At 42.9% G+C, this 21,676-nt stretch overlaps 1 protein-coding gene across 1 annotated transcript in view; it reads left to right on the top strand.

Annotated features, from left to right (window-relative positions):
• TBC1D15 (TBC1 domain family member 15) overlaps window positions 1–21,676 on the top strand; it is a 2,197,436-nt gene that overhangs the window by 943,092 nt on the left and 1,232,668 nt on the right. The window contains exon 10 of the mRNA XM_044057253.1: window positions 3,674–3,777. Within this exon, the coding sequence (XP_043913188.1) occupies window positions 3,674–3,777 (104 nt within the window). The remainder of the gene's footprint in view (window positions 1–3,673; window positions 3,778–21,676) is intronic.

A 21,676-nucleotide genomic window follows, 5' to 3' on the forward strand; every position in this document is an offset into this window, starting at 1 on the left:
TGAAATAACCTCTTCTCTTCTAGTATCCTCTGTTACAATATAATCATTTCAACAGTTAGAATTCAGTCTGACATACAGGTGTATTTCTTTATTGCCCAACATGGACCCACTGTTGGTACATTTTTAACACAAGCAGCTTTACAAATACATTTTCAACACAAGCATCTGTACAAATCAGTTTGATATACAAGTGACATATAATTCTTTACAAAATTCAGCTAGCTATGCTGGCATATGTTACACATCCACTGCCCTACTCCTCCTGACACAGCTGGCAATACCTCACATCACCACAATCACATTCATCTCTGCTGGTGACATTGGTTATAAAACTACTAGGTCTTATGGCCTCAACAATCACTCTGGTTCCCTTTTCTTGTTTACACATGAGATCTTCAGTGGACTGTATCAGCTCAATGGTCACAGCTTACACCATCCATTGAGCACATTCATCAGACTAACTCCAGTCAGGTGTTGGGTATCTTTCCCAGTCGTCCATTTTGTCTCCCTTCCCAGTGGCTCTGGTCAGTACAGATACTTCACTTTTAGGGTGGGGGGGTGGTCATTATGAAGGGAGGACTACTGAGGGTACCTGGACACAGAGGCCAACCTTCGCATCAACATTCTGGAGATGAGAGCAGTCATTAGTAATGTGGACATTTCAAGACTCTGCACCAGGTGGTGTGATCTACATTTAGACATACAGTATGTGAGTAATTTGGTACATCAGCAAGCAGTGGGGAACCAGAATCCTGCCCTCTATGTCAGAAAGGCATGAGTGTTTGGCAATGGACAATGTCTTTCTATCACTTTCTTGTAGCATTGTGCATCCTGGGAACTTTCACGATGCTAGTAGACAAGCTAAGAAGAAAAATTCATCTGCCTCATGAGTTGTCCCTCAGTCAGTCAGTGGCAAACAAAATTTTCCATCACTGGGGCCAGCCCTGCAGTGACCAATTTGCATCTTACCTCAACAACAAATCTAGAAGCTACTTTGCCCTTATCCCTCCTCAGAGTCAGTCACTGAGAGACTTTGTGGTCCATGCTTGGCCCCCTGGTCTTCTGCATGCCTTTCCCCATTCCCATTTATCATAAAGTTCATTTGGAAAACCAGGAGGTGCAAGGTGAAAGTAATCCTTATTGCCTCTTTTGTCCGGGACAGATTTGGCTCCCATTACTTCGGCCTTATCTTCTTTGTCCTCCCTTGACACTCTCACAGCCCAGACCTTCTTTCACACCCATCCAGTTATCCTCTAGATCTAGATATCCTTAATCTGATAGCTTGATTATTCCAGTTTTAACGATGGCCAGCGATACCAGGTTTTCAGAAAGAGTAGTTCACATTCTGGCAGCTTTTCAAAAAATTAGCACCAGGAAGATTTACTGAAGTAAATGGGGAAGAGGTTTCATTCTGTATTGTAGAAAAGGGATTGGATCCTGTTTTTTATCCAATCCCTTCAATATTAAACTTTTTATCGGAATTGTTTCATAAAGATTCCAACTTCTCCACTATAAGGGTTCAGTTATCAGCTATTTCAGATTTTCACATTGGCTGTAATCAGACACTTATAGCCTGTTTGAAAGTTTCTAAAGCCTTTCTCGATGGAATCTTCCTTCTTAGACCTCCCGTAAGACATCCTGTTCCTCCTTGGGCTGTCACAAAAATGTTGCAAGCTGTTACGCAATTCACATTTTAAACAACAGCCTCATCAGATTGTAAGTACTTAACATGGAAAACAATACTCTTGGTGGCAGTCACTTCAGCTAAGAGAATTTTATTTATTTAACTTTTGTTGACCAGGAAAGTCCCGACTAGGACAGCGCCTATTTTCAGCGGAGGCCCGGGGAGAAACACAATCCAGACGCATGTCTGTGGAATCTGGGAGGAAACCAGAGTACTTGGAGGAAACCCACACGAACACAGGGAAGACATGCAGACTCCGCACAGAAGGCACCCCTGCTGGGAATTGAACTAGAGAACCTTTTGCTGTGACGTGATGACATTAACCACTGTGCTGCCCTGAAGATTCTCAGAATTACAGGCTTTTCAGTACAAACTACCAAATTTGACCTTTCAGAGGGACAGTTTTCTTAAAACCAAATCCTTCTTTTACTCCTAAGGTGGCAACTGAATCTAACATCAGTCAGTGGATAAATCATTCAGTTTTCTTTCCAAAGTTCTCAGACAAAGGAGAATACTAACATCAAGCAAATGTAACATATAGACAACTTAAGTTTTATATCCTCAGGACAAATGATTTCAGAAAATCAGATCAGTTGTTGTTTCTTTTCCAAAGTCAAATTAGAGTGTTGTGTCGCCAGGGTCACATTTTCTAGATGCCTGTCAAACCGCTTTTTATTTTTATAAGACAAACTGGGTGTACCATTGCCTAAATGATCAACACCTCACTCAGCAAGATCAGTAGCAACTTCCATGGTTTTCAACAGAATCTGCCTGTTGATGTGATTTGTGCCGCTACAACATGGTCAGCTGTTCACACCTTTGTGTCTCATTATAAATTTGGATGCACAATCCAGATCACACTGCTGCTTTGGCACCACTCTGCTCAGGAATATCCTTCCTTGATAACTCCCAGGAAATTGATAGCTAGGAAATTTGTCCCATCAGATGAATCAGATGAAAATGGACAACATCGGATACAAATGTTAAGTACTCACCATAATGATAGATCCATGTTGTCCTGTTTTCATCTGGTAAAAACATCCCTTCCCCTTGTTCCCTTCCAGATTGTCACCTGTTGCACCTTGAAGAATGTATGGTACTCCAGGAGTCTTGCAAACATCAACTTCAGTTGATTGCCTTTTCTCTATATATCAGATATATTTATTATAGGCTAAGTTCAAGTTTATTCTCAGTGACTTATCTTGTAGGTTAGTGGGCAAGCTCGATCTGTGGTATTCTCGTAGAAGCAGAGAGAGATTAAGGGTAGAGGAGGAAGGAGTAAGAGCCCAGGATCCACTCATTTGGAAGTGCCGAGACTGGATCTGAGACCCATCAGTTGAACCAACAGGACAAATAGGACAACACAGATCTATTGTTATGGCAAGTACATAACTTTCATTTTGGTCACATGTGCAGGAAGACAGAAGATGATTTGGAGAAGATTTGTAAATGACAGGAAAAAGGCAAGAGGAAACAAGGATGTCCAGTCAAGAGTAACTGGATTGTATAAGAGAAGACTTGTAACATTCAGGCAGGATGGTGGAAAAAGTCAAGATAGTGTCACTGAATTGAGAGAGGTGGTGAAAATTGATGTGTCACCCTAAACCTATGTTGAAAAATGGGAAGAACGCGGGGTCGGTGTCGATTATGATGATCAGCATATCTGTGCCTTGGTTTTGACTGTATTCTGCTTATGACACAGACTGAAATAGGCCCATAATGGATTAGTTCATTATCCTAGTTTGTAAACTAAGTCACAGCTGAGGATGATCTGGGTGGTATATACAGGTGTATAGCAGCTCACTTGGTACAACGGCACAGACCACTGGAAGTTGAGTTTAGTGTGATCGGAAGATGTGACTTGCAATAAAAGTCTATAGATTGTTATATCTTATAAGGTTTGCATATCTTTTTGTTACATCACTAACATTGTTATTGCTTATTTTCTGTGCTTGACTTCATTTATATATAGCTCTTTTTCTTCTTTAGGGACTTGGTCATACAGTAAGAAAAGAAGCATGGAAGTTTCTTTTGGGGTATTTCCCCTGGTGCAGCACTAGAGAAGAAAGAAAGATTTTGCAGAAGAAAAAAACGTAAGTAAGATGCAATGGGTCATCTGAAAGAATGAGTAGAAGTGATGATTTTTTTGCATTCAGATTTTACTAACTTGATTACCATAACTTATGTGAAGTTGTTCAGTCTCGCCGTTCATTCTTCACCGATGGGTTCGCAGCCGATCCTCGGCTCCAACACGACTAGCAAGCTCAAAGTTTTCCAGTAGCACGAGACCCAACCCCTTATCCCACAATGCACTGCTGGAATTACCTCAGATCTAGTTTGCCGTGGCACGGATCTCTTGGTTTCCAGCATTGCTCGAGACTGTTGTGGGAATTTTCAACTTTCAGCAAGTTTTTCTATTGCATTTTTATATCTTTCTACTATTATAATTATATAGTATTACCTAGTTAGCAGATTTTTCTGTTTTTCCCTTTTTCTCAATAAATTTCTACTGATTGCCTTCGGCCTGTTGGCCTTGGGCCTTTTCTTACAACTTGTAAGATTACAGTTGCCCTTTTTGGGCTTTTTGATATTGAATTACTCTTATTATTAGTTGCCTTTTTGGGCTGTTTGCGCTGTCTTTTTGCATTGCTGTTTGTAGTGAATTAGATTTCTCTTTTCTGAGTGAAACTATCTTATATAGTTAAAGAGTGTTTTTTGATCTTGTGAATTCTTTTTCAGGTAGTTAGTTGCTATGTCTGAAGAAAGGGAAAAGCATTCTAAGTCTGGGTTCAAAAAGTGCACAGACTGCGGACAAAAGATGTCCGTTGCGGATGCCCATGTGCAGTGTGTGTACTGTTTGGGTGAGGTGCACCTGCAGGAGTCACGTAGTATCTGCCACTCCTTTTTTACTCGAGTGCTTGCAGAAAGGAAGAGGAAGTTAATTGACAGGGATATTATTAAACACTCTTTCTCAGAGGCATTGTCTAACCAGGATGGGGCCAGCAGATCGTCCAAATCTTCCTCAGAAACCAGGACAAAGAAATGGAAAACGTTGGAAAGTGTTGTCACTTTGTCTCCACTGATTTCGGAGCCGACACTCTGTTCTTTTCGGACCCAGGACACTGCTCTGGAACTGGTTGCCAAAAAACCTCCCCCTCTACTTCTCCAATCGGCTCCATCTATTCACTCCTCCAGGTCTTCGGTCAGCCTATCCGATCTGGATATGGACCGGCTGGTTCAGAAGCTCTTAAAGGCACCAGGCCTAGCTAAATTGCTGTCGGCTCAGACCCAACTGTCGGAGCCGAAGACCATTACTCCTGAATTGTCTACTCCTCCTCCGAGCCATGCCGGACCTTCGGAGCCAGAGGAGGCTGACCTGATGATTGTGGATCCCTTGGAGCTGACACCTGCTCCAGTGTCGTTGGCTCCATCTGCTCGTATGTCCTCGGCGCAGACTGGGGACTCTAGGAGCCGACACTCTTCGGTCAGGTACAGGGAGGATAGTCGCACCGACTTGTTGGTGCCGACTCTTCTTCTCGGGGCTTCGGCTTGGGTGAGCTCGGCTCCTACCTCGGGCTCGGAGCCCACGGCTTTGGTGCGGGAGGGGATGGTGGCTCCTCCTGATCTGTTGACTCCTTCTCATCGGAGCCATGGTACATTCGAAGCCATGAGGCAAGTGTTGTCTCCTAAGACTTCCTCATCTTCAGGTCTGGCCTCTTCCTCCCCTAGAGTGCCTGTGTCAGTTTCTGTTTCCTCCGGTCATCCCAAGCATAGAGATCCAGAGCCTCATGTAGCCCTACAGGGTGCTCCCTGCTCTTCTGAGACCTCTCCAAAAGTTCCACCTGAAGAAGTCCCCAGGAAGAGATTATGCATGAGGAGGCACTTGGACTCTCCACAGGATTCTCTAACATCAGACACCGACTTGGATGAATCAGAAGGGTCCCCTAGATCCCCCTCTGAGGACATCTTCTTTGTGGAGATTCTTGAAATTCTTAGGCAGAGGGGTGATAGGCAGTCCAAGAGCCCTACTGAGGACGAGCCGGTTTTGCTGAAGGCATTCGGGTCTCAACCTTCCACCTCTTGGGTGTCTCTGCCCTACAATGAGCTTATGGATCTGGCCTCTCGTAGGGTGTGGGAGTCACCAGATTCTATGGAACCTGTCCCTAGGAGGGCTAATAAGTATATTTCTGCCCCTGTAGATAAGTCCTTTTTTACCAAGGGAGTCCCTGTTGGTGCCATGGTGGTGGCGGCAGCCACTAAAAAGGAAATGTCTGAGACTTCCTCGTCTATCCATCCTCCTAACAGAGAATCTAGGATCACGGATCGATATGGGAAACGCATGTTTAGCTCAGCGACTTTCTCTCAGATCACTGAACTACTTGACTCATTTTACCAGACTGCAGCGAGATCTCATTAAGGAGTTGGAAGATACTCTTCAGGGTGCTGTAGCTACGAGTGTATCCGACAAAGTTGCTACCCAGCTTGCTACCCTTAATTCAGTAGTTAACTCATCCATGCGTCTTGTATCTTATGCAGCTGATGGTTCGAGTAGAGTTGCAGGTACAGGAATTGCTCTTTGTAGGCATCCCTGGATGCGAGACTGTTCCTTTGTGGAACCCTTTCAGTCTTCCTTTACTAAAACCCCGTTTGATGGCTCATCCTTGTTTGGGATAAAGGTGAAGGAGACTTTTACCAGGTGTGAACAAGAAGGAAAGACTCTGTCTGCCATCGGAGTCCATTTTTCCACCCCCACTCGTCCCTTTCCTAAAGGTCAGAGGGGAGGGAAAATGTGGTTCCGGAAAGCCCAAGGAGCCTTTCAAGACACACGTGGAGAGCCCTCCTCCAGAGGCAGAGGAGGGGGTTACAATGGAAGACGCCGCCCTTGCGGCAGAGGGGGTCCGCAACACCAGGGTGACAGAGATCACTTCTCTGGTTAGTCTTACCAGCGCTCCTGAAGGGAGGCCCAGCTGTCCTACTCTGGTGACAGTCGGGGGTCGCTTGTCATTGTACCCAGAAGCCTGGCTAGATATAACTAATGACAATTGGGTACAAAGTATCATTTTCAGAGGGTATTTCATACCATTCTCCACCTAGCCCCTCCCCGTCAAAAAAATCCCAGACGTCCCACCCAGTTACAGGGAACAAGCAACAATAGAGATACACCAGTTGCTAGAAAAAGTCATCCAGCCAGTCCCGGCAGACCAAACAGGATTCAGAACTTACTCAAGATTCGTTTTGGTTCCAAAGAAAACAGGGGATTGGAGACCCATTTTGGATCTCAACAGACTCAACCAATTTGTGAGGAAAGAGAAGTTCCGAATGGTCACGCTAAAGTACATACTTCCCTTTTTAGGGAAAGACAATTGGATGTGCTCGATCGATCTCAAGGATGCGTACTACCACATAAAGATGGCCAGACCATCCAGGGATCACCTGCGTTTCTGGCTGAGAGCCAATCATTATGAATTCCGAGCTCTGCCCTTTGGTCTCACTACAGCCCCCAGAGTGTTCACCAAGTGCATGGCAGTAGTCACAGCTCATCTGAGGCGTCTAGGATTCCAGGTGTTTAGTACTTGGACGATTGGCTCCTTACCTCCAACACCATGCATTAACTTCTTCAAGCGAGAGAGGCTACTCGACACTATGCAATTGGCTAGGCATTACAGTCAACTTCGAAAAGCCTGCCTTGTTGCCGTCGCAGCATATCGTTTTTATAGGGACAGAATTAGACAAGTCAACCACCACTCTTCATCTTCCAACAGAAAGGATTTGTATTCTTCGCCAACACATCACTGCCTTGGTATCAAAGAACAGAACACCAGCTGTAGAGGTATTGAAAGTACTAGAATTTATGGCAGCAGCAATCTTGGCAATCCCGTTAGCAAGGAAGCATATGAGGATCCATTAATGGCTCCTATTCACGCAGTGGTCTTACCAAGAACTTCCAATGAATCACACAATCCTGATAATGAATTCCTGCAAGAAGGATCTTCAGTGGTGGTTGACGTCTCTTCATGTCACAGTAGGACGTCCCTTCATGCTACCCCCTCCAGTTGCCACTGTGACCACGGACGCTTCCCTGATAGGGTGGGGGGGGGGGGCATTTTCAAGGAAAGACTGCCCAAGGCACATGGACAGATCAAGAATCACATCTGCATATCAATGTCCTTGAGATGAGAGCAAGACTTCTAGCTTTGCAATACTTTCAGGACTCTCTTCCTCTAGAGGCAGTTGCAGTACAGACAGACAAAATGTCAGTGGTCTGGTACCTGAACAAGCAAGGCGGGACCAAGTCTTACCCCCTTTGCAGAGAAGCCCTCAGAGTATGGCAGTGGGCAGTGTCATCCCAGTGCTTTCTGTTAGCAATGCACATCCTGGGCAAATCCAACGTCATAGCAGACAAACTGAGCAGGGAAATTTTATTACCCCATGAATGGTCCCTCAAACAAGAGATTGCAGACAGGATTTTCCTGTAAAGCCAGCCTTCCTGCGACCTGTTTGCCAGTCATATCAACAACAAATGCAGAAGCTATTTTGTCCTTATTCCCCCGCCAGGTCAGTCCCCGAGGGATGCTCTTGTCCACGATTGGCCCCCGGGTCTCCTCTAAGCATTTCCCCCAATTCCTCTGATACCCAGATACAGAAAGCAAAGTCACTGGGACGGACAATCATCCTTATAGCCCCTCATTGGCCTCGGCAGATTTGTTTTCTGTTTCTTTACCATCACATTCTGGAAGACCCATGGATCTTGGACCCCAGTTCTGGACTTATTGACACATCCGTAAGGGGATCTTCATTCGTCATTGCAGACACTGAAGCTAGTCGCTTGGCTGCTGCAATTCCCCGCATAGCCAGGCTTTATAATCTTCCCCATGACACTAGTCAGATTTTGTTGGCTTCCCATAAGCCTTCCACTAGAAAGTTGTATCGTAGTAAGTGGAAGAAATTTTCCATTTGGGCTTCCTCCCATAATATTGACCCTTACCAAGCACCATTGTCTTCTATTTTACAATTCTTGCCAGAAATTTTCAGCAAAGGAGCAGCAGCTGCTACGGTGCGGGTACAACTTGCTGCTATATCTAATTTCCATCTAGGGATCGATGGATTGAATATTATGGCTCACCAATTGTCTAAAGCTTTTCTAAAAGGTTCCTTTCACGTGAGGCCTCCAGTGAAGACTCCTTATTCTCCCTGGAATTTAAATTTTATGTTCTCACATCATTTTTCCTCCCTTGGAGCCTGCATCATCTTGTGAGCTAAATTTTCTGTCGTGGACAACTATCTTCCTAGTAGCCATCACTTCAGCCCGCAGAGTGTCAGAGCTCCAAGCCCTATCCATCAAGCCTCCTTTATATGGTCTTTCATGCTGACAGAGTATCTCTCAGGACAAACCCATCCTTTTTGCCCAAAGTATGTTTGGAGATTAACATCAGTCAAGTCATTGAGTTGCCTGTTTTCTTTTTAATCACACCAACAAATTGGAATATATATTGCACAATCTCAATGTTCATGGACAACTTAGATTTTATTTAGACAGAACAAGAGAGATTAGGAAATCAGATCAGCTTTTTGTGTCTTTTTCTGAGGGTAAGGTAAACCAGTCGCCAAAGCAACTCTAAGGGGCTGGTGGATTGTATCACTTACACTTATTCTTGTCATAACATGCCCTTGTCTAGTAAGGTGAAGGCTCATTCAACCAGAGCAGTTTCTACCTCTTCAGCCTCTCAAGCCAAATTACCTCTAGACAACATCTGTGCGACAGCCACATGGTCTAAACCTCACACTTTTATAACTCATTACAAAGTGGATAAGGCCTTCAGGGACAGGGCCTCATTTGGTTCTACGGTTCTGAAGAGTGTACTTCCGTGAGCCACCCAGGGTTAGGGTGCTAGGGACGCTACCCATCAGTGAAGAATAAACAGTGAGATTGAACAACTTCACATAAAGAAGTTATGTACTCACCATAACGTTCCATGTGAGTTGTTCCATCTCTCCTTCATTCTCACGTCCCTCCTTCCTTCCCCCTCCTGGCTGGCAGTTGACCTGGAGCCTGTCTTAATCCTGGTTTCTCAATGTGTCTTCATTCCTAGGCAGAATAATTATTGTATCTCTATATGGTACGCAGCAAACAAGATCTGAGGTAATTCCAGCAGTGCATTGTGGGATAAGGGATTGGGTCTCGAGCTACTGGAAAACTTTGAGCTTGCTAGTCGGCTGTGTCGGAGCTGAGGATCGGCTCCGAACCCATCAGTGAAGAATGAAGGCGAGATGGAACAACTCACATGGAACGTTACGCTGAGTTCATAACTTCTTTTTTTAATCATTTGTATGTTTTTATACTGCTTTGAAATGTAGAGTATTGATGCAACTTTCTTTGAACTGAATTCTGTATTTCTGTATTTTTACAAAGCTGCACCAGTCCCAAAAATGTTATTCTACCCAAGTATAAATACCTAAGCATAAAGAAACACACCACTCCTGAATAGATATGTGGAGATCACTAGATGCAGCTAAGAAGACTACCAGTTTTTCCAAGAAGTAGCTATATTTTACAGTTTTTTTTTCCTTTTCATATGATTGGATTAGTCAGAACAATGGCTAACTTTTTTTATTTTGACTGCGTTTTTTTGTTGTAGTTGTTTCAAGCACAGGTACACTATAGGTAGTTCCTTAGTTGTATTCATGCCAGTATGCATAATGTGGCTAGCTTATCAGGCACCCAGTGTAGCTCCCCACTTTGGTGCCCTTAACTCTAAATTAAGAAGCAAAAAAGTCTGTTTCTTTCTCTGATCTGATGTTCTTCCTAAGGAGTGCCAGGATGTTGAGGAGCCTAGCTACAACTGAAATTATACTATACATGAAGTGCTGAAGAAAGCGCTTCAGTCTTGACAGCAGAAGCAGAAACTGAATTAGTTTTCTTGCCAGCATTTATGAGTGCCAGCACTACACTGCCAACTTATTGGCGTCACGCCCTCTAACACCTCACAGTGGGGGTCACTTTATGCTTTTCTCTCCTCTCTAGCTGTGCTTCTGTGTAGCTGGTCAGCATCTGTATTCAGGCTTATCTGCTACAGTGCTTATATCATTCTTAATTAACTAAGCTATCTATAACCTCTTATAATTGTGTGCTTGAATTGCATAATTCGTAATTATGCTGGTTACCATTTATATTCAGACTTGTAAGCTACATATAACCTCCTGTTTTCCTGTATGTCCTGAATTCCATGGGTTATCTTATTATATGAATTTGTTGTATCTATATTATATAAGTGAACGCAATGAATTGCGAACCCTATGTAATCGTCCCACAATCCCCGAAAACCCAAAATGTTGAGCACACAGATCAGCAATTTTTTTCCCCAGGGAACAACCGTTTAAACCATTCAGTGAGGTTTTTTCTTTGGTTTATTTATTTTTTATTACATTTTTGAACTTTTAAAAGTTTGATCATATAACGTTTGAACTTTTAAAAGTTCGATTATGTAATATAAACGCTATATTCAGTTTTCTTAATAAACTATCAGTCCCCTTTTTGGCTGTCATCTCTATATGCATCTTGTTCATTTGATAATGATGACAGCTGTCAGAACTGTGAGCTGCACCTGTTTTTTTTTCCTGCTTCATGTTTTCACTGAAAAGGCATTCTTTAAATGGATTGTTTTTATATGCCTTTTAGCTATTAAGTGTGTATTTTAAAGTGCTATATCTTGCTTTATGTTGCAGCTCCACTCCAGTAGTACCGTATAGCTTACAGTTTGTGTCTTTTTTGTGGTGCTATTTCTTCATTGCTATAAAGTGCAGTGCAAAGTGTCATTGATCCTAGTCAAAATAGGCCATTCCACTTGCAGTCAGAGAAGTAAAGTAGGAGTATTGTTGAATGTTGCACATTCCCACAGAATAATGTTGTACTGCAAAATACATGTTCCATCCCATAAAATTCAGAGCAGAATGTCATGACTTAAGACCAGTCAACAACGTAGTGCAATGCCAAATGTTGCTTTTCAGAATTACTTTAAAATGTCTCTGCTGCTAGAAGTTCCACTCAGAACTACCCTCCCAGATCACAGCACTAATGAAAGAAGTACAGTTTGGGCATTTTGGAATAGAGCTTATGACCACAGTATAGTGACATGTTAAAATGTGTGATCCATCTCACAGAATGCAAATCAGAATGGAAAAATGCAATGGCTCTAGGCCAGTCTGAAGAGTGCAGTAAGCTGAAATACTAACATTGACACATATATGAAAACAGTTGAGCAGATGTGCTTATCCAGTGACTGTTAATAAAGTTCTAAAAGTGCAGTGGATGAAATATTTCATTGTAAGTAAACAAGGAAAGAGATTCTTTTAATTCATTAAAATGATAAAAATGGTGAAAAATTGTAATGAGTTAATTTGTTAGTTACAATAATGTGTGAGCTTTATACGGAAGTGATGGAAGTATGTTCATCATAATGTTCACTGCTGCAGTAGCTTTCCCTGTATGAATTACATGCTGCAAAGGATGTAACAGTCGATGTTCTTCATGTTTCACTGTTGCAGTCATCACATTTGGGTTATCTGGCTGCAGGTAGTTCTCAGTCGGCCTGGATACCAGAGTCTTGAGATTTCTGCATCTGATGCTGTCGCTTCTTCCATGACATCAGTTCATCAAGGGTATAAAACATGCAGCCGACGCCATTACATCAATCTTTCTTGCCATGCAGTGTCCAAAGCAGAAGCAGTTCACAAGTGCGCCGCCTCCTGAAATTTTCGTTTTTCAAGTTTCAGACCTGAAGTCTTCTAAAGGTAAGTACCCTGTTGGGGATCCTTTTTTCTTGCTCTAACCGATGTCAGAAAAAGTTAACAATTGTCTTGCCTGTGGAAAGCAAATACCTCACAGAGATTTTCATTCTTATTGCGTCATCTTTTTAAGCCCAGACCACGAAGTTCCTCGCTGTTGGTTTTGTGCCTTGTTTAATGTCCAAACTATTCGTCATTGGGCTATCTTTGTTGCTAAATTCTTTCGCTGTCATTCTCTGTATTCCGAAATGGCTTTGATTAGCCATCCGACTACCAATCCTCTGAAAAAACGTAAGGATAAAGACAGAGACAAATGGCATAGGCCAGTACTCAGTGAGGAGTTTTTGCAGGCCCTGATACCCACTTCTGCAGATTTGCAGGCCTCTACTGAGACCCATTCGGAGTCTGGTATGCCGCAAGAGGCTTCTTCAAGTATGGTACCTGTGGATGTCTCTACCTTGGATGGGTCCGAAGCCACTGTGCAGGCACCGGCTTCTGAGGGTGTATTCAAGCCTTCCGATTTTCATATGAAACCGATGCCTTCGTTTTGAACCAAGAATACAAATTTCTCAGGGCCAGAGTTCGAACTACGCCTAGGAAACCGACGGCCAAAGCGCATTCTCAGGGCCACATGCCTCAGAAACAAATGCTTAGCATGGCTGAAGATCTTATTACTTTAATTAGGGAAAGCCAGCCTTCCCCCTCAAAAGGACCAAGAACTGATTTTCCTTCTGATTCTTCAGATCATGAGTCTTTTGACTCTGATCCTTCTGATTACCAGGACATACCCTTATCCTACTATGAGGATTCTGATGCAGAGGCTTCCATTCACTCTGCTTCCCCACCAGAAGTTTTTCCTTTGGTGAAACCCTGCATCCCCTTAGAGAGCATTTCTGCTGGGAGTGCCAGGACTAGCCACAGTCCAGAAAGAGACTCAGGGAATTTTTAAACTTGCTTCAGCACAAGTCTCTAGCTATACCTCCTGTTCTGGAAATTGTAGTTGATGTCTTCTTGGAATCCAGCCTTACCCCTAATACTTTGCCTCCAGCCTTACCCCTAATACTTTGCCTCCAGCTCCCAGGAAACAGGACAGGTACTACAGCGTACCTGACACCTACAAATTTCTCTTTAAGAATCCTACTGCAGATCCAGATACCATTTCCCAGGGACCTAAAGGCATTAAGGCTACAACAGCCAAAAACCCTTCCCCTTCAGACAGGGACTCTATGGCTTTAGACAGATGGGTTAAGAAAGTATACACCTGTCCTTCTCTAGCCATTAGGGCTTTAAATTGCCAGTTTCATGTGTTAAAGTATCAGCAACATATTATGGAGCTAATTAAACAGAAAATTATGTTGATTCTTGATTTGCAGAACATAAAGATTTACAAGAGGTAATGCGTTCTGCTAACCAAGTTGGAAAACATATGTTGCAATGTGGTTTTGATGCCTTAGAAGCATTTTGCAGGGCTGCTGACACTGGGTCTGTTCTTAGAAGGCATGCTTGGCTTAAGGAACAAATCTTGTCAGACCATGTCAAAGCAAAATTACTAGATGCACCATTAAGCCAAGAATGCCTGTTTAGCAATAAAGCAGAAGTCGTCCTCAAAAAGATGGAGGAAAAAGCTAAATCTATGCAAACTGTTAATGATTTCCTGCAGGCACCGCCACCTAGATTCAGTAGGCATTGGCCTTCTAAAAACTGGTTCTTTCCAGTCCCTCCCAGACATTCTCAGTCCAAACCCAGGGCCAGCAGACCACCTAGATTACAGTCTCAGGTTATGCATAGATCTAAGCAATGGAGTGCTCCCACCTCTAAAACAGGGAGTAGTAAGCCACCATCCTATGGTAAAATCTCACAGTGACTTATCCTTATCTCTTCTAAGCCTTGCCGAAGTGCTTGCAACCTTAGGAGGAAAACTTGCCCTGCATGCAAAAAACTGGGAGTGCATCACCCAGGACAGATGAGTCTTCAACATGGTAAACCAGGGATACAGATTCTACTTCCACTCATTGCCAACCCCAAGCAGATGATCAGACCTCCTCCCAAACCAGTGGGCAAATGTCCAAAAGTAAGTAGTTTCTCTTCTCAGCATCAAGGCTTTTCAGCCTGTCCCAGCAGAGCAAAGGAGACTAGGTTTTTGCTCCAGACTGTTTTTGGTACCCAGAAAAGAAAACTCCTGGCACCCTATCCTGGATCTGTCTAATCTCAACACCTTCCTGGTGGTTCCAAGGTTCACAATGCTTACTCTCCAACAGCTGCTTCCTGTGCTAGACAGGGACTCCTGGCTAGCCACCCTAGACTTAAAGTAAGCTTATCTTCACATCCCCATTAGGGAATCTTGCAGGAAATATCTACGTTTCAGAGCAGGCTCTATGCACTATCAGTTCTCTGAACTTCCCTTTGAACTGCACACAGGGTATGCACAAAATGCCTAGCTCCAGTCATTGCATATTGCAGGCAGAGAAAATTTCAAATTTGCCCATACTTGGACAATTGCCTGATTCAGGCGGACAGTCCGCAATTGCTACTCCAGCACCTGGCATTTGTAAAGAGACTTCTAACCTCACTGGGGTACACCATCTATGAAAATAAATCACATCCGGTACCCAGCCAACAGATTATATTCCTGGGAGTAAGCTTGAACACAACTTCCCAGATGGCAATTCTCACACCAGAAAAACAAACTTATTTGACAAACTACTTTGATCTACTGGCCACCAAAACCCAGCTATCTGCAAGCCCTAGGGTTCATGGCCTCTTGCTTTCTACTAATTCCACGTGCAAAACTGCATATGAAGAAACTTCAGTGGTACTTAAAAAGTCTCTGGTGTCAACATTCTCAGGACCTGGAAACAATGATTCCTATCATTCCTTGCCTAAGGGTAGAGTTCCTTTGGTGGGCAGAGGCCTGCTACCACAACAAAGGACTCCCTTTCACTCATCCTCCTGCCGCCCAAACCCTAACAACAGACACATCAGACTGTGCATGCAGGGCTCATTGGCAGGACAATGTATTCAAAGCAAATGAAGGCCAAAGTAAATGCACCTGCATATCAATCAAAAAGAAATGTTAGCTGTACAGAATGCTCTGACAGCCTTCAAATGCCTTATTCTTACAGGGCAACTATTGATAAAGACAAACAACACCACAGTTATGTGGTACATAAACAAGCAGGGGGGAACCCATTCCTATCCATTCTGCAGGTTAGCCATGGCTCTGTGGAACACAGCGTTGAGCAATCAAGTACACCTGCAAGCTCAGTTCCTGCCAGGCAAACTAAATTCACTGGCAGATGACTTAAGCAGGAATCTAATGGACCCACACGAGTGGAAACTGGAACCAAATCATTCAAGCTTTGATCCAGAGATGGGGGGGCACCAGAGGTGGACCTCTTGCTTCCCCTCAGAACTATCAATTGAGCAAATATTGCACCAGAACTCCCCACAGCCAAGCATGGAAAGTGGATGCTCTGTACTTTACATGGGAAAACCTCTCAATCTATGCCTTTCCTCTCTGCCCCTCATCTCGAAGGTTCTACTAAGGATCTAACAGGACAAGCCAAGGCCACTCCTTATTGCACCAGACTGATCACGCCAGCACTGGTACCCACTTTTGCACAGTCTGACAGTACTGCCATCATAGCAGCTGCCTCAGACCCCTCCCTACTGTTCCAGCAGGAGGGCCAGATTTTGTATCCTCAGCTACAAACCCTGAACCTAGCAGCCTGGCTCATCCCCTGAACTCATCACCAGCAACCCTCACTAAACAGGTGCTGGATGTCCTTCTGGAGGCAAGGAGGCCTAGTACTAGAAAATCCTACTCAGAAAAGTGGAAAATATACCACTTCTTCCATGCGGACAGGGTCTCCCTCAGGACTAACCCATCCTTTATGCCCAAGATGGTGTCTAGTATGGCTTTAAACCAATCCATTCATTTGCCTACCTTTTTCCCTAATCCTCAGAATAAAGAGGAAAGGATCCTGCACTCTTTGGACGTGCATAGGCAGCTTAGGTTCTATCTAGACAGGACTAAACCCTTCAGAAAATCTAACCAGCTGCTAGTCAGCTTTATTACAGGGGCAGAAGGCAAGGCCATTTCAAAGCAAACCATTTCTAAATGTATAGCACACTGTATCCATTTCTGCTACAAACACAATGGGAAACCTACCCCAAAGGGGATCAGAACACATTCCACTAGGGCTACATCAACCTCTACAGCATTTCTCAGGGGAGTCTTTACCAGGGACATCCTGGAAGCTGCAATATGGAGCTCTGTACACACCTTCACCAAGCGTTACTACTTTCCTGTCTTTTCTAAATCCAGAGCTGGATTTGCCACAGCAGTCTTACAGGGCCTGCTTGCCAGCCCTAATGCTTCTTGACTGCCTCCACCCATCCTCAGCTTTGGGAATCAACCCAAATATGATGACTGCAACAGTGAAACACGAAGACCATAGTACAGTTGTGTACACTTACCATAAATGTAGATGTTCGAGTGCATTCACTGTTGCAGTCCTGGTTACCCTCCCTCCAGCCCTCTGATTTCTCTATACTTCCACCTATTCTTCCCTTGTTTGGCCATTCCCTGTAACAGTGGTATTTACTTTTACGGGGGGTGTTCCACACCATATAATTGCTTCCTATTGTGGGGACTCCTGACATCTGGGGCAAGAAAATGTAATGGCGTCGGCTGCATGTTTTATACCCTTGACGACCTGACATCATGGAAGACGCGATAGCATCTGATGCAGAAAACCCAAGACTCTGGTATTCAGGCTGACTGAGGGCTACCTGCAGTCTGGTATTCAGGCCGACTGAGGGCTACCTGCAGACAGATAACCAAAATGTGATGACTGCAACAGTGAATACACTCGAGCATCTACATTTATGGTAAGTGTACACTACTGTACTTTCAGATTCCAAAGCTTTAGGGTACCTTCCACAGGCCCAAATTGTCTGGCAACTCAGGCTGAGCTGACTAAAAGGCAAGTTTGTATGCCAAGCCCTTCAGAGCTTTACTACCGCCAAAGAGTACACTCCTCTGAGGCTTTCAAGGATTGATGGTTGGCTTGTGTTGTTCCTTTGCTGGGCAGATAAATTCCCTTTGGGGGAAAAAAAATTCCAGTTAATATTTTTTGTTTATTATTAATACTTTCCTCATACTGCGGTGGTGGTGCTGTGGTAGCATTGTCGCCTCACAGTTAGACGTTGCCCGTTCGATTCTCAGTTAGAGCGTCTTCTGTGTAGCGACATGCGTGAATGGGTGTTCCTTCGTTGAAGGTTGTGCGTTAGGCCCGGCAAGCCAGTACGTAAAAATCTACTGCCAATCATTAACAGACCGGAGTTCCGCTGTGGTGACCCCCAACCGCGAAAAGCTGAAAGACACAATCAAACAATTAATACTTTCCTCCTCAGGAAGGTTATTCTAAAGCTAGGAGTTTATTTTAACAGACTATTGTGAGACTGACTGAGCTTTTTAACAAGTGTTCTTTTTTCCTATCAGTTAAAAGTTGTTTAAAGTAAATGAAGACCATTTTTTTCTGTGGAGAATTGTTTTATTTATTTATTTATTTACATTGTGGGGCTGGCAAGATATTGTAAAACTTTTTTTACTATGTTTGTCTATGACAAAAGTGACTTTTAAAGACTGAGTTTTTACTGGCCTTTGCTGCTTTTCCCCAGGAAATAGGCACCATTTTTGGCTTGATCATGGAATACTCTGTCCTGTGGTCAGTCCTTGTTTCAGCTACAAAAAGAAAAAGTTAAGCAAACAGCTTTTACCATCACAGCAGGCTAGCAGTTTGCCTCAGCCACACATGGGTGATTCTGTCTTGTCCATTTGTTGTACCTTGAATCACACATCTTTTTATCCCTGATCCCTGTAGCACCTACAGCCAGTATGGACTGGGAGTTAGCCATGTTCTCTGTGGCCATTAAGGTTCCCTTAGTGGGCAAGGGAGACGTATTCTTGTCTTTCCTGGGCAGGGAATAGGGAAGGCTTCCCTGATTTTTCAAAATGCTATGCCATCCTTGGGGAAGCTGCTGCCCTGTTGGTCCACTTTTTCCCTCAAAAAGGAATTGAAAACTAAGCATGTATCTAATCCTCCTCAAATTTCATTTGACAGGAATAGTTTACTGGGTCTGGCCCAGTATTTAATTCAGGCTGTGAATTCTTCTTATAAAGTAATTTCTGTAAAAGAAAGAGGGATACTTCCTTTCCTGAAGAGATTCAAGATTCTGACAGGAGGACGAAGGGATAGGTACAGAGTTTTCTTCTCAGATTTCTGATTCAGACTCAGAGGAGAACTGGGGTAGTTCTCTTTCTCTGAGACCATTTTTAGAACATGCCAGTGTTTTCAGTGGGAAAACGCTGAGGTTTCTCAGTCTGTCAGAAAATACTATAAGCTGTTACAGAAGGACTTTCAGAACCTGCATCCATTCCTCCAGTTCTGTCAGCTTTAGAAGGTGTGTGTGTGTGTCTGTGTGTGTGCCTGTGTGTGTGTGTGCCTGTCTGTGTGGTCTTCCTGACAGCCAGCCAACTGCCCCTAAACAGGCAGCTAGGATGTATACAGTTCCTTAGTCTTTTATGTTTTGTACACTTTTCTCAAACTGATCCAGCAGCTATAGTTTAGTTAATCCTTCTGTTGCTAAACACTTAGTTAATGCCAGTCCTCCTTTTTCTGGCAAGGAGGAGAAGATTATTGATAAGTAGGGAAAAAGTATATGCTTCTGCAGCTTTGAGTTTTGGAATTTTGAATTGTCAGGCTCGTGTGTTAAGGTTTGCTCTGACCAATTGGGAAATTATGAGTAATGTTCTATCTGCACTTCCTTCTTTTTTTTTTTCCCAAACATCTTTATTAAATTTACACGTATGACAAAGGCAATCTTATATTTATATAAATGAAAAGGATACAAAATAATATCACTTTCATTACAGTTTACATCACAGACACCATCGAAACAACTATAGTTGTAAACATTATACATTACTTATAAACCATCCAGTCATTGTCAGTTAAGCGTTATATAGCTCATTCAAATCCTGCCTCTTAAACCTCGATCCTGCTCTGCATATATTGTTCCCACAATTCCCATTTTTTCCTATGTAGTTTGCTCCTTCCCTTTTGTAAAGATCCCAATGCCAGTTTTATCACTGTTACTATATTTACTACTTCATGTAAAGTTGATGTAGACTTTGATTTCCATTTTCTAGTAATTGCTTTTTTGGCAGCCACCATAATTAGACTCAGCAAGGCTTTACTGTGTCTAGGCAATTCCGATTCTGTAGTGTAACTCATAAAAAATCATCTCCCCAGTCAGTCCAATCTGCTCACCCAACATCTCTGACAGAGAGGTCTGCAGGGAATCCCAAAAGTCTCCCAGCTCATCACAGTTCCAAAAAATATGTTCCCAGCTACATGTTTCTTGCCCATCACACTTCCAACATTTGCTATCCACCTGATGAAAAATTCTTTGGAGTCTACTTGGGGTATAAAAATATACTTCCAGGCAAACATCCTAAATCTTCTAGACTTGCATATTTGGAGATATACATATATCCCCCCATTGTCTCTTTGTGAATTGGTTAGCCAGTCTTTCTTCCCAATCCTTTCTAAGTTCCTCTGATTCTTATAATTATCATGCAATATTTTATATGCTTTACTAATTATTCCTTTTTTAACGGCACTTTCTATTCTAGATTCTATTAAAAACTCTACCAGTGCTGGTCTTTCATTTAGGAACCCTCTATTTCTTTCTCTTTGCCTATACTCTGATATCGGTCTTTGCTAGGGAAGGCAATCTCTAACCTGCAATTCAAATAAATACTTGGCCTCTTCCCATTCTATTACCTTTCCCTTTCTAGTTATTTGCTCCCAGTACCTTGGATCCTGTGCCAGTTTTCTCCAATAAATTCCAGCCTCTCTTGCCTATTATCCATATCTCTGACCACAGTCAACCCTATCGGCAAAATCTTTTTTCTCCATTCTTGTGCTGGTTTGGTTCTTAGAATACTCCCTGCTATTTTATGGAGCATAATAATGATTTTGGTTATTCTACTTAAGAGACTGCATCCAAAATCTCAATCTGTCCTTATTTCTTGAGCTTCCTCCCTATGTCAGCATCATCCCTTTCCATTTTGAATTATAATTTTCTGCTTGTGCTGTGTAAGAGAGCCTTAACTGTGTTGCTCTAAAATTCTCACTCAAATTAGGTAATCCTAGTCCACCTTGTTCTATTGGTAGAATCAGCTTATCCCACTTGACCCTTGCTGTCTTCCCTTCCTCGATAAAATCCTTCAACTCTTTTTTTAATTGCTATCCACAATCTCTTCTCCATTTGATAAGTATGCCTGACCTGTGCATAAAACTAAAGGGACTAAAAACATTTTAATGGCTTGTATCTTAGTATCCATATCCATATAACAAAACTTCCAGTTTCTCAATTTTTGTATTATGTTCTGTTTAGTCTCGTCCCACATATCCTTAGCTGCCATCACAGAGTCATTTCTAACCATTACTCCTAAATATTTAATTTTTATCATGTCCCCATAAATATGGATATTGTTGGACCAATTCATTTGTGGGTACATAATTAACAACTATTGCCTTTGTTTTAGCTTCATTAATTTTGTATCCCGAGAAGATTTGAAACTGTCTTAAACTGTTCCACAACACTGTAATGTCCCTTTTTGGTTTTGTCATATAAAATAATATCATCTTCACATAGAACATGCTTTTCCTGACTACCATACCAATTATATCCTTGAATTTCTGAGTCCCTTATTTTCTTTGCCAGTGGTTCAAAATATAATGCAAACTACAAAGGAGAAAGTGGACAATCCTGCCTGGTTCCTCTACTTAAGCAGAAATGATCAGAGAGGACCCCGCCCACTTTAATTTGCACCTCTGCGATCCCTCATATATTCTTCTAATCAACCTTATAATTAGGTTCATAGGTTCATAGGTTTATACTAGGCTATCTGCCCTAAGACATTTATAAGCCTAGCCCAAATTTTTGTGGCTTACGCCACCCCTTATATGAAAAAATACTGTGCCCATTAGTTTGTTGTGCCTCTGTCCAGCAGTGACACAGAGATGATTCCCGGGGTAAACCTACGATCTCCCATCCACAGGTCTAGATTTCTCTTGAACAGAGTCAGCGAGGTGCTCTGCCTCACATGGACCGGGATTTTATTCCACAGCATAG

This window comes from Protopterus annectens, chromosome 15.part0 (assembly GCF_019279795.1).
Source record: "Protopterus annectens isolate FY-2018-M chromosome 15.part0, PAN1.0, whole genome shotgun sequence".
Taxonomy (NCBI): Eukaryota; Metazoa; Chordata; order Ceratodontiformes; family Protopteridae; genus Protopterus; species Protopterus annectens.